Source organism: Propithecus coquereli, unplaced genomic scaffold (assembly GCF_000956105.1).
Source record: "Propithecus coquereli isolate 6110/MARCELLA unplaced genomic scaffold, Pcoq_1.0 Scaffold6, whole genome shotgun sequence".
In the NCBI taxonomy this organism is placed as follows: Eukaryota; Metazoa; Chordata; class Mammalia; order Primates; family Indriidae; genus Propithecus; species Propithecus coquereli.
The window spans coordinates 11,675,314-11,689,321 of record NW_012151951.1 but is presented as its reverse complement, the minus strand read 5'-3'; the positions used below and the strand labels follow the sequence as shown (position 1 = coordinate 11,689,321).

Here is a 14,008-nt window from a genome sequence, read left to right as displayed (position 1 = left end):
GTCTGCCAGGTGGAGAGGGGACAAGGACAGAAGTGCTAGAAGGAGGAAGGGCCATGAAGCTTACGGCATCTTGGAGGAAGAGCCAGTTAAGGAGCGTGTGGGCAGATCTGTCAGTGGCATGTGATGATGATGGAGAACAGGCCAGCCCGAGACCAGCAGCACTTAGACTAAGGCTTAAAGACCTTCATCAGGAAAGCATGGAGTCTGGAAACAGGAGAGTGAAACTGTTATTCCTGCATCTTACAAGGGCTACTCTGGACACAGTAGAGCATGGGATAGAAACAGCAGCGTGCAGCTCTGGGAAGCTGATGGGGAGACCAGGCAATAAGTAAGGTGAGGGAAGATGAGAGCCTAAACTGAAGCAGCACCAGTAGAAAAGGACAAATTCAGGGGAGGGGGTGGAGAGAAAAAAAAAAGAAAAGGAAAAATTCCAGAAACCAATCAGAGGTGACTGATAGGATATATAGGCAGTGACAAAACAGAGGGTCCAAAAAGTCACACCTGAATGACTGGCTGTCTGGTGATGCTTTCACTGCGATGGAGAATATAAGAAGAGCAAGTATTGGGGGAAAGTCAACAGCTCAGTTTTGAACAAGAGTCTCAAACATCAGGGTGGATGTGCTCCACAGCCAGTTAGCAAAACACAAGTCTAGAGCACAAGACATGGGGCTGGAGTGGGAGATACATGTTCGAGTGCATATAAGTTTGCAAACAAGGTAATAGCTATCATCTACTGAGCACTTAATACATGCCAGGTACTGTACTAAGCACTTTACCACATATTTGCCTATAAATATACTTTTTCCCTCAGTGTTGATCCTGTGAGGAACTATTACTCCCATTTACAGATGTGGAAACCAAGGTTGAGAGTAACCACCTGCCCACAGTCACAGGTCTGTAAATGGCAGAACATCTGAACTCAGTGCAAACTCCAAATCTTGGGCTCCACAACATCCCAAAAAGTAAGGTGATCAGTAAGAAATCACTTGGGAGTGGGAAGTGAGGGCACCGAGGGGAAAGAAGACAACCCGAGGGCACTGAATGCCAATTCTTGTCAGCCACTGAAGGAGGCATTCATACTCATTATCTCCTTTAATCCTCACACCCAATCCTTAAAATCAATATTACTAGCCCCATTTTTCATATGGGAAAACTTGCTCAAGATTATAGTGCTGATCAGTGGTCAACCTAGAATTTGAACCCAAAAATATATTATTTCTATTATACCAAAGAAAGCATAAAATGAGAGAAAAGGCACAGAATAAGAGTTGGGATTTATCAATAATAAAATGACAAGTGAAGTGAGATGAGCAACAAAAAAATTATTTTAGAATTTGCTCTTGGGAGACATAAGATGACTGAGGAGAGAGTATGATGTGAGAATCCAGGGAAAACAATTTTTTTTAAATTTTTTTTTTAATTTCAGCATATTATGGGGGTACAGATGTTTAGGTTACATATGTTGCCCTTGCCCCCCCCAGGGAAAACAATTTTAAGACGAGTGGCTGATAAAGTCAGATGGCTATAGAAAACGCAGGCTGAGGACTGGAAAGACCTTTTGTTTAAATAATCAACAGGCTTTGGTGATTTTTTGAGAACACATACTGTAGAGTGATGGGATTAAAATCAGATGGTAGCGAACTGAGAAGACTGCAAGAAGTCGGAAAATCGAAGCTGTGAGGGGAGGAGACAGGGGATCAGCTGGAGAGGAAGGAGGAGCAGGGAGTGAGGGTTTTTTAGGAAGAGAGAACTTGTAGGCTGAGATGAAGGGGTCAGTGAGGGAAAAACAAAGAGACAAGAGAGGGGGTAAATGACGCAGCAAGGTTTCAGAGGAGAAGAAGAGGGCCACTTCTCTGATCAGGAGCAGGTACCTGTGTGGGGGAATGTGGAGGTGGGAAAGGGAAAGGTGAAGGAGTTCAAAATCAGCTGCCCTTCAAGTCTCCCATTCATATGAAGTAGGCGGTTTATCTATTAGGGTAAAAGGGACAGGGAGAATGAAGGAGCCTTCAGGAAAGGAACTGAGGTTCGCAGGAGCCCCTGTGGGAAGCTGGAAAGAACAGTGACTGCTAAAGATGTCCTGGCAGCACCAAGTACTCAGCTAGGGCTGGAAATCCTCATTTTATAATTGATTCAATCAGCACAGTTATATGATTTGCTCTGGAAGTGTTCCGCAGGCCTGGACCATGAGCAGAGGAAACCAACAAGGGGCTAATCTGGGCCCAAAAATGGGCAGAGAGGCAGTGATCACCAGGGCAAAGGAAGTGAGCATGGGGGTGAAAGTGTTTGAAGTGACTGATGGTGGACTTTGGGCCATAAAGAAATTAAGAGAGAGTGGATAGGCCAGGGGCGGTGGCTCGAGCTTGCAATTCCAGCTTTGGGAGGCCAGGGCAGGAGGCTCACTTGAGCCCAGGAGTTGCAGGCAGCAGTGAGCAATGATCACACCACTGCACTCCAGCCTGGGTGACAGAGCAAAACACCATCTCTTAAAAAAAGAGAGAGAGAGAGAGAAAGAGAGAGAGAGGATAAGCTGAGAGGATAGAGAATAGGAAGGAGAGGAAAACTTGAAGGAAGGAAAAAATAAGTTTAATGAGGATGTAGGAGTGTGAAAATTGGGGTTTTGAGCACCCATATGAAATTTTGAGATCAAGATTTTAGGAGTGGGGCAATTCTGTGGAGTAAGTTCTAGGTGTGGCCTCAGTATGTGGCTTTATTGAAGTGGTACGGAGGGGGATGATCATTGTGGTGGGGACCATCCCGGAACTGGAAGGCTAGACTATCATCATTGCGGAAGCTGAAGTCTTGCCAGGAGAGTGGTAGAGATTAAGGTGTTGAGGCTATTTACTTTTCTGCCCAGGTTCATGTAAATGTAAAAACTAATAAGTATGTCTTCAAGTCAATCATTGATTAAAAAAATTTAAGAAAGGCCTTTGATATGTCATTACTATGACTGCATGCTGACGTGGATCTGTTAAATGGCATCTAACAGAGCAACTGGAGTGGGGATATTCTTACTCACAGGTAAAGGGCTATGCTGCCTTCCCTAGGTTCCTTCCTCTCCCTTTAAATCTAATCTGGGGAGCCAACAGCTAAACTGAGTCTTAGTTTGTCTCCCTTTGATCTGAAGATATCTGTACTTCTCGCCCAAGGGGCAGGCAAGACCCTGTTCTTGCTATAAATGTCCACTGCTGGCTCTGAAGAAAGTGACTTGAGGAGAAAGTAGACACTTATAAAGACCAGCCACACCACCCACTTCTCCCACAAAGACGCTTGTCCTCAAAGAGGCTTGTGGGGCAAGTCTGGGCCCTCAGTAGCTCTGCTGGTTGGTTTGAACAATATATTAGGACTTCTCCTGTAGTAGGTAAAATACCATATGCCTTTTGCAAGAGGCTACATTAATCCCTGGGGTTGGACTAGTAGTTTTCTTCTTCTAACGTTTTTTTTTGGCCTCATAATATTTTTTTAAAATTATATCTTATGTGAAAGGCAAATATGTAAAATAGGGAAAAGGAGAGTTTCTCTGCTTAGGGCCAAGGTTGGGGGGGTCTAGAGCCCAGCTCACTCACCCTATTTTTCTCCACCCTGAAGCCTCTGCCCCAACTCCCCAGTCATCTGAAGTTACTTGAGGGCTGAAAACAAAACCCACTACATTTTGTAGAAGCATTATCATTTTATTAGTCTATTAATCAGTGAAGACAAGATATAGCAGGTTGAGCAAAATAAAAATATCTGGAATATTAAGAAATATGTCTTGCTTCTTCTAGTGACAGTGTCTACAGGCACTCAGAAGGATCCAGCATTTGACACACCATCGTAGGCTTTTCTACAGTTATAGCCTCTAGTAAAACTAAACTGGCCCAAGTTCCCGGTAATAGAATTATTTGCCTTTATTCCAAGAAGATTGGGAAAGCACCAGAATCTGCATGTGGCATGTGCCCAGGCAGACTTCAAGGGGTTCATGCTGTGAGACCTAAAGTCCTTAGAGGGTTGTCTAAAACAAAAAAACATCTTAGCAGGGTCTACATTGGTTCCATGTGTGCTAAATGCGTCCACAACAGGATCAAGCATACTATTCTTACTGAGAAACAGAAAATCACTGAGAAAATGTTGAAGGCACAAGCACAGAGTCAAAAAGCTAAACAAAAAAAATGAAGCTTTTTGAATAGTGAAAAAAAAAAAAAGATCAAAAGGCTAAAAAAGAAATACATCTTGAACACTCCCCTAGTTCTTGGTCTGTTTCCAAAAGCTGGAGAGGCACAGTAGGACCACAATCAACCAGGCCCTTGGTGGTAATGTAGTGAACAGCTCCTGGGGTAGCTGCCCAGCTCACAATGGTTCCCCCTTCTTTAGGAACATGCCCCCTCGGCACACACAGTGGGAGGTCCCATGACCAGGGGGGTATTATATCACATCCACCACTGGCCACAGTTGACTCATCTGGATGATTTGATTGGTCAAGCCCAGCCAATCCCTGGAATTTGCTGAACTGTCATTTGGGAATAGAATCGGTCCCTCCTCCCTCTCCCCCATCTCTCTCAGACAAAGTTGTAAGATATAAAACTTAGATGCTGCCATAGGCCATGTTGCTCACCTGAGAGAGAAGCCATCTATAGGGAAAGGGAATAAAGCTACCACAGAAAGAGGCAGAGACAAGAGGCAGAGAACAGAGGGAGAGATCCTGCCAGTGTTTGAGTTCCTGATTTTCATGGTTTCTGAGACTTTGTTGCATCCCTGCCCTTCCCATGGTTTAGCTTTTCAGTCTTTCCTTGGATTCCATGAGTTAGTAAATTCCACTTCCTATCTCTGCTAGTTCAAGTTGGGTTCTCAGCACTTGCAACCAAATTAATTAAAAAAAAAAAAAAAAAAGCAAGACAGTGGGTGCATACTATGTCAGTAACACTGTAGAACTAATCTCAGTCTACAGTTTCATCACTAACTTGTTCTGGAGAAGCTAGAAGGACGCCAGTGTAATTGAGAAGTCTAGAACAACTGAGGGTTTTTATAATTAAAAAATGAGTCAGGCCTCAGGAGAAGGAAAGTAGACACAGCAACAGTCAAAACTGTCTTGAGTAGGCTTTTAGCTTGATGAAACTGGACCCCACTAAAGTGGTGAGAACAATGGTAGTACCAAGTAGTGGCTGGTGTGAAGAGGCTGTAGCAATCCCATGATCTCCATCAGCTTCTTCCAAGACACTCCATATAACTCTACAATTTGAGTTAAAACTCAAATTGTATAGACAATTCTGTCCATATTTTTCCTTTGTACAGGAAATCTTGACCTTGAAAACTTTCTTGCCACCAAATGTAACTTTCTGTCTGTTTTTCTTTGGGACCCGCCCTTCCTTCCATATAAGTTTGTAAACCCAGCCTCTGTTCTCTATTTCCTCTAAGACTCAAGGTCAAAGAGAATTCCTGCAGTGAACTTGTTTAGAGTTGCAAAAGCAATGACTGGGCTTCACCAGGGAAGTCTGTGGTACCTACTGCTCCTAGTACAGAAACAGCAAAGAAGTCTGCTCTATGTCTGGCAAGCAAGAAAAGCAAACAAGAAAAGCAGAAGTTTTTGTGGTGCGCTGGAGAGACAGTTCAGGAGGATACATGAATGGCTTGGGAAGGAAATATTTTACAGTGAAACCAGATACCTGTTTAGAACTCTAAGACCCTCCAGCAGCAGAAGGTACAGAGATGGGGCGAGGAAGTTACTGAGAAACTGAGAGGAAGGCTGGAGATTTGGAAACCTTAAGTTACTATTGGCCTAAATTCTGCCAGTAAAAGAACACGATATTGTGTTTATTTCCTATTAATTCTTTTAGCCCTTTACAGAACCTGGAAAAGCTATTTGTTCATTGAATTTGGTGGCTAATTAGGTAAAAATAAAGTTGACAAGTAAAAATGTTATTAAATTTCTTCTTCCTTGTATGGACAGGGCTCTTCGTACAGTAGTCTCCCTTATCTGTGGTTCTGCTTTCCATGGTTTCAGTTACCCCCAGTCAGCCACGGTCTGAAAGTATTCGATAGAACATTCTAGAAATAAACAATTCCTAAGTTTTAAATTAATGCGCTGTTCTGAGTAGCATGATGAAATTTCATGCCATCCCACTCTGTCCCACTTAGAAGGTGAATCATCCCTTGTCCAGTGTACCCACACTGCCTAGGCTACCAGCCTATTACTCACTTAGTAGCCGTCTCATCATCAGAATGACTGTCACAATATTGCAGTGCTTGTGTTTAAGTCACCCTTATTTTACTTAATAATCGCCCCAAAGTGCTAGAGTAGTGATGCTGGCAATTCAGATATACCAAAGAGAAGCCATAAAGTGTTTCCTTTAAGTGAAACAGTGAAAGTTCCGACTTATTAAGGAAAGAAAAAAAAAATCGTATGATGAGGTTGCTAAGATCTACAGTAAGAACAAATGTTCTATCTGTGACATTGTGGAGAAGGAAAAAGAAATGTGTGCTAGTTTTGCTGTTCCACCTCAAACTGTAAAAGTTTCAGCCACAGTGCATAATAATTGCTTAGTTAAGGTGGAAAAGACATTAAATTTGTGAGTGGAAGACATGAACAGAAATAGGTTCTGACTGACAGCAATCAGGTTTGGTACCTTTTGAGGTTTCAGGCATCCACTGGGGATCTTGGAACATATCTCCCTAAGATAAGGGAGGACTACTGTATTAGCATTCAGCCCAGTGGTCATAGCATAACATATCAGAAAGTAGAGCTAAAGATTTTCTGAAAGATATCATCTCCTAAACTTATTTTAAAATTTCCACTAGTTATGAGTTCCCCAAACACTCTGTTCCTTCACAAGTACATGTGACAAGGTGAGTGATCAATAAATACATGTGAATGAATGAATGAATGAGGTATCACTCTATAGTCTAGGGGTGTCCCTTATCCTAGAAACAGGACATAGAGCCAACCCTCGAGGCCTCTGGAATATCCCCTTTACCACACGTGGCTACTGAAGGTTATGTTATGTCCATTACCACTTAGGTGGGGCCTGGTTTGGGGGAAAACAAAAATAAGCAAATGCATTCAGGAAAGTGTCAGATTGAGCCTTTGGTCCTTACAGCCTAGACAGCAAGGCCAGTCACGGCAGATGAAGCATTTCTAGTGGTCTGCAGATGCTCTGAGCTGCCTGGGGGAATGGCACCTGGCAAACAGTGCCCTATCACTGCTCCACACGGCTGGCCAGCCCATCACTCACCACAAGGAACATAAAGCTGCCCGATAGCTTACTGCCAGGGAGCATCTGTTTAGCTGGCAGTGACTCCTGTGGGAACAAAGCCAATGAGCCTGGGTGGGGAGAGGAGAAATCAGTCAGGATAGAAAAAAGAAGGTTGGGAAATCTGGTGCTTTGTTACACTAAGGACTTAACAGGCCTTTAATTTCTAGAGCGAAGTACAGAAGAATTCATTGTGGAAATGCCTGAAAGCCTCCAGTTGGCCCAAGGATGCCAATGCTATTCCATGGAAGGCATGAGACACTTAGGAGAAATATTCTACCTGCCGATCCTCTTCCTCACTCACTCAACGTCCCCCTTATGGGGATAAAAGCAGACAAAGGCTCTTCCTATATTTCTCAGGACTTCCAGGCAGATGGATCATAATGTGGGATTTCAACTTCTATTTTTCTACTTGGAGGGAAACTGGTAGGGAAAGTCTGCCAGATCTTATGTTCAAAAGGTTAAGGCTCAGACAACTGATTTCCTGTCAACCAACATTTTCTTTCTTTTTTTTTTTTTTTGAGACAGTCTCACTCCTTTGCCCTGAGTTGAGTGCCGTGGAGTCAGCCTAGCTCACAGCAACCTCAAATTCCTGGGCTCAAACGATCCTCCTGCCTCAGCCTCCCGAGTAGCTGGTACTACACACGCACACCATGACACCCGGCTAATTTTTCTATGTTTAGTAGAGATGGGGTCTCGCTCTTGCTCAGGCTGGTCTTGAACTCCTAAGCTCAAGCAATCCTCCTGCCTTGGCCTCCCACAGTGCTAGGATTACAGGCATAAGCCGCCTCACTTGGTCTGAATAACTAAATAAATGAATGCTTACTGGCCAAACCATATTATAATCTCAGGCTTATCAAAAGCTCCCACACAGGCATCAAAGTCTTTTTTAAAGAAAGTTCAGTCCCCAGAAAAACACTTGTAGAAATTCACATTGGCACATTAACCAAAAATTATATTCACATGACAACACCAATACCAAGTGGCAGAGTAAACAAATAAATAGCTTTAAGGCATATATGCAGAATGGGGAAACTGTAAACTATAGAAAGCCTGGCCAAGCCCAGAACATAGGAAACAGCGGATGTAGCCAGGGTAGGCTACAGAATGTGGCAGATGCCAAAACTTGTGAATAATTCACAAGGCGAATTAGCCATGCCAATAAAAGGGACTCCATTGACAGCACTGACAAAGATCAATTCTATCAGTTATTTGCCAGGCATGTGGAGGCCAGGGCTCTATGCAGGCAACGTGGTAGAAGAAAATTCTGTCATGCATAGTTATGCACAGTGGCATGCGGATTGGGAACCCAGGCCTATAGTGTGTAGAGAGAAGCCTTGATTCAGAGGGCAGGGTTTCTCTCTGCTGCAGGGTTCCCTTATAATTAACCAATTAGGGCCATAGCTCCATTTCCTGTGGCAGTTTTCTCTACCATGGAGAATGAGGTCACAGTCCTAACCACACAGATCTATAAAGCATCTGGGTGATGACGAATAGCTTTAGATATCTTGGATCATTCTCAGGAGGTGACTGGATACATGTGTAGTATTCGTAGTCTCAGTAGGAAGAGTTTCTCAGAGGAATCAAAGTGTACTCTGATACTAGCTTTTAAGTTCCTATTTACATCCTTATTATATGACTCTAAAAAAAGAGATTAAATATTACTGGATCTATTAAACAACGCTTAAAGGCTGGAGTAAGTCAAACAGGGCCCCATCAACTCTGAAATAACCAATTATGCCATTATTCAATAGCACTAAATGTGATACTGTATATAAAAATAATTATTTTAGGCTGGGTGCGGTGGCTCACGCCTGTAATCCCAGCACTCTGGGAGGCCGAGGTGGGAGGATCGCTCGAGGTCAGGAGTTCGAGACCAGCCTGAGCAAGAGTGAGACCCCATCTCTACTAAAAAAAATAGAAAGAAATTAGCTGGACAACTAAAAATATATAGAAAAAATTAGCTGGGCATGGTGGCGCGTGCCTGTAGTCCCAGCTACCTGGGAGGCTGACGCAGGAGGATCGCTTTAGCCCAGGAGTTTGAGGTTGCTGTGAGCTAGGCTGATGCCACAGCACTCTAGGCACTCTAGCCCAGGCAACAGAGCGAGACTCTGTCTCAAAATAATAATAATAATTTTAATATAATTTATTATATATATGAAAAAATTATTTAAACTGTAAGGGACCATTTAAATGTAATATATTACTATTATTATTTAGATGATGTCAGTTTTTCAGAGAAACCAAAATTCTCATTGGCTCTCAGAGTTCAAATCTACTAACAGAGGGGAACAGATGTACATACATTAGCCTGTGGAGGGGGTCGAGGGAAGTTTACAGGATGGGTAGAAAAATCAAACATCAGAAAGCGAAAAAAGGCATTACTGCATTATTCTAGAGATCAATTAATTAAAAAGTTGTGTGTCTGTTGTTTTTATGAAGATTCCATTACCACCGCAGAAAGATGACTCTCCCATTCCCCTTTTCCCTTATATTTTTAGAAGAATTAGAGGTGTGGGGATATTTGTGGAAGCACCAAAGCATGAAAAACAAAAACAGATAGCCAAGCCTCTTGGTTTACGTGACTTTTCAGTTGAAAGGTTTGGAAATGAAAATGGGCAGAAAGTGAAGACTAGAACTGACTCTGTGCTGGTTTCCTCCTCCTAAACAGACCTGGGAGCTGGGTTAAAAAAAAAAAAAAGCGGGGTGGGGGGCAGGGGAGGCCATAAGATGACCAAAGGAGCTTCCGCCACAATTGGTGGATGAGTCAGGCTTTTGCAGCTAAGGACCAGGGGAGGCCCAAAGGCAGAGAGCGAGAAAAGAGGAACCAGGAATACTGGAAGCACTCAAAGAGGTAGGCTTCCTGGCTCTTCCGTGTTTCAACTCTCAGGCTGTAGCTCTTTGTTAACAATGCCCTTACATGTATTCAGACAGGAATGATGCAAAGATGAGGAGCCCTGCAGTGCAGACAGGATGCAAGCTCTGCCCTTCAATGAAGGTTGTGACACCTCTCAGCCAAGGGAAAATTCCGACTCGGTTGGTTAGGTTGGGACAGCATTTCTACAGTTTTCCTCTCTGTGTCAGGAACAAGGCTGGGGCACAGGGGCCAGGACTGGGGAACGTTCTCAGGCAGGTCAGGCTGCAGAGCTTCTTAATTAGAAACAGGAATTAAGGAAAGAGCCTGTAGTGCAGCTGTAGAAAGAAAATCTTACACACAAATTCATGAGAATGGTTACCTCTGGGGAAAAAGCTGGGACCGGGTGAGGGGGGAAAGGCAAAGCCATGTCAATCTTGCCTGCAATGTTCGTATTTAGGAAGATAGTGTATTCATATGCTCATTGTTTGACTAAAAACCAATTTTTTAAAAAACTTTAAGAAAGAGAGTCATCGAGGGAAGAAAGGGAGACATGAAGAAAGGCACAACTAACAGCCGAGGTCTCCCTGGATGTTGGGCTAAGGCAACCCACAGGGGTGGGGCTCAGCAGCACTGGAAGACAGATGGAGCGAATCCCCAGGGAAAAGGGTCCCAAACCAGCATTTCCTGGGTCACAAGAGAAGCAAATGGAATAAATAACGGAACTGTGAGACGGAACAAGTTAAGACAAAACGAACCCTAGTCAGCCCTAGCCCATCCCGCCTGTCAGATTGAGGCCCCAGTTCCCAGCTCTCACACAGAAGGGAGGAAACGCTGGCTCCCCTGAATTGGGCCCAGAACCCAGGGCCCCTCTCGCTGGGTGGCTCCTCTCAGACAACCATGTCCTTGGTTGCAGAGAAATCTACTGCCCCGGATTCAGGAGATTCAAACACGGAGAGGGCACTTCATATGGACCACCTACAGTCTCCTGCCCTCTAAAACTTTCTACCAATGCAATGCCACCCCGCCCCTCCCTTGGCTCAGCCGGTTAGCTCCTGAAATAGAATGAACACATTTGCCAAGTATCCAGGGATTCCTTGAGGATTTCCTTGGCGAGAATCCCCCGGGAGAGTGGAGACCACCTCTTCTGGAAGGAGATAACTTCTGAATTTGTGGTCCTGTCCGCTGGGCTCAGGTAAAGCTACCAGGGAAGGTCATCGCCCAGCTTAGCTGGAGGTAGGCGGCCCTTTTGATTTCTCCGGGTTCACTCGTCTGCACCGCACCCACCACCTTAGCCCCCTTTCGGCTCTGCGGGTGATGTGCTCTGGGGTCCGGGAGAGGATGGGGGCGGAGGAAGACCCTTTCCGGAGACTAGACTGGAGGCGCTGGGGGAGTGGAGGGGGGAATGGGAGGAGCAGGGCAGTTACCTCATTGAAGCCCTCCTGCAGGACGTCCAGTAAGTTCCCCCGGGTCAGGCAGGCTAGCATTGTTCCTGCGGGGGGCTCCCCGGGCAGGGTCTCCAGCCAGGCGGCCGCCGCCTCCTCCTCCTCCCTCTGCACACAAAGGCTCCCGGTTCAGCTCATTAGGATCTCTCCTGAGTCCCGCATGCCACTTACTGGAAACCTTGACCAGAGCCAAACTAGCGGCTCGCACTGGGCATGCTCGCACGGGGGCCTCTGCAGGAGGGGCCCGGCGCGGTCGCGGTTCCTATAGAAACAGCTGGGCGCGCACAGGGTGGAGCGCGCTGGCTGGCGGCCCCCGGCCCGGCTGGCGTGCGGGAGAGCCCCGCGGGCGGGCTGGCGTGCGCGCGCGCGCGTACACACACATACACACACACCGCACGCACTTTCGCTCTTTCTCTCCACACACACACACACACACCAGGATTATTGCGGGCGGGCGGGCCGCTATGTATGCACACTGCGTACTTACACACAGGCGCGCACACACGTTGACACACAGGAGGGCGTGCGGCGTGTGCATGCGCTTGTAGTCACACACAGGCGCACACACACACACACCCCCTCAGGCCTGCAGGCGGGTGGGCCCGCGGGAGCGCGCGCGCGCGCGCGGGCGCGCGCGCGCACACACACACACACACACTCTCACACACTGTTAATTTAAGGCCAAATGCACCCCACCACAAGGTGGGTGGGAAAGGGAGTGAATCATTGGAATTTTTCCCCCCAGACTAACCGAAAACAGCAACCTTTTTCCACATGGGTCCTGGACCGTGAGGTTAGGCTAAAGAGGAAGCAGAAGGAAAAGAAACAAAAATAAAGAGGAGAATGATCAGAGGGAGAGGGGAAAAAAGACGGTAGAAAGAGGGAAGTTTGGTATTGGAACATATTTAATAGAATAGTGCTAAACAAATCACACAGGATCACAACGGAAACATCAAGGATGACTAAGGCTTTACCAAAATGTGTTTCTTCTTTTATTCTTTTTAAAATAACTGATAAAATGTAAAACCTGTATTTTTAACAGGTTTTCAAATAAACGGGTTTAATTAAAATAAAGACTGTGAAAATGTCCCCGTGCATTTGAAAGAGCTAGGTAAAAGTTCCCTCAGATGAAACAGAAAGCTATTCCCCTGTTTCTAGCTATTCAAAAATCAAAGCCTCGATTATTTATTTTAAAGAAAACTAGTCATTTGCACACTCAGTGCAAACTCTTGTTTCTATAGGAAAACTAGAATCTGAAAGAACACCCATATTACATTCCTCCTCCTGATCCCAGATGGAGAGTAAGGGTTTACAGAGCATTAAGGCTCAGAGAAGGTCAAGGCCTTGCCCAAGGACACAGCTGGTCAGTGACAGGCAGCTCAAGGAGCTAGGACTCTACATTCATGATTTTCCAGAAGGTCCAGATTCCCTCTTCAAACTCCATTAGTACCTTAGCAAGAAATGTCAGTAATGGCTCTTATTCAACTTAATGACTTGCTCAGGTCACTAGAGAAAAAGAAAATCCTTACCCAGAGCATCCAGGCTAGCAATATCTTGTCTGAATGTCTAAAGGTACTAAACACAAAGATGCTTCTGGAAAAAGACACATCTCCCTCTAACCACAACAGGCAGGAAGCAAAGGACCATTATAGGTGTTGAGCAGCTACTGTCAGTTGAATGCTGTGGGTTCAATTCTGGCTAAGACTGGGGAAAAGCTATGACACCAAATCAAACTGGACCCGAGCAGCCCACAATCAGAAGACCACTGTCCTGCATAATCTAGCTGAGAAGTTTAATTGCCAAGAATTCCCCTTGGCACTACCATAGTTCATGGTGTAACACCCTCCCTCAGGAGAGTCACTAACCCATGTTAATGCAACAAGGCTTTTTACAAAGAGAAATATGAAATTTCCAACAGCACAGAACTGCATGCAACACATCTACATGCATAATGATGCAAAACAAAAACACCTAGTTGGTGGACACTTTGGTAGAGGATCCTGATTGGTTGAGAGCCCATCATGCTTTGGACACAGAGCAGAAAATACTGAGACATCGGAGGGAGGTCCTGCTGACAGTTATCTATGTCCACAGGTCACTGTTTCTCAAACACATCTTTGGTCAAAGTGCGATCAGTGAGCTTAATGTTTCTGGGAAAAGACATTAAATCACTGAATTTTAAAGCTCCAAAAAAGATCTCATTTGATCCAACTCCCTTATTTCATAGAAGAAGGAACCAAGGTTAGGAGGGGGTCACTCAGCAGGTCAGTATAGAAGCTAAGATATGAACCAAAGTCCTCTGAGGCCTGGCCCTGTGCTCTTTGCATTGCCTTTCACAGCATACTGGAGGAATTAAGACAGAATTGTGATGAACTGATAAAAGATTTATTACAGGGCATGTGGTCCAAGACTGCACTATTCCCTGAAAATCTGTAACTATACCAACCATATATTCTAGAGCAGTGGTGTCCACTAGAACTGTCTGTAAA

General features: G+C 45.0%; 1 protein-coding gene and 1 pseudogene across 2 annotated transcripts in view; one reads left to right on the top strand and one right to left on the bottom strand.

The window, feature by feature from the left end:
* The window catches only part of DIXDC1 (DIX domain containing 1), a 77,400-nt gene that overhangs the window by 59,472 nt on the left and 3,920 nt on the right, over positions 1-14,008 (bottom strand). The window contains exon 1 of one of the 2 annotated variants that reach the window (XM_012659148.1): positions 11,502-11,669. The exons of the other annotated variant lie outside the window; for it this stretch is intronic. Coding sequence (XP_012514602.1) covers positions 11,502-11,561 — 60 coding nt within the window. The 5' untranslated portion in view covers positions 11,562-11,669. Of the gene's footprint in view, positions 1-11,501; positions 11,670-14,008 lie in introns of those variants that run through there. 2 annotated transcript variants of the gene reach the window in all.
* LOC105822151 lies at positions 1,811-4,149 on the top strand (annotated as a pseudogene).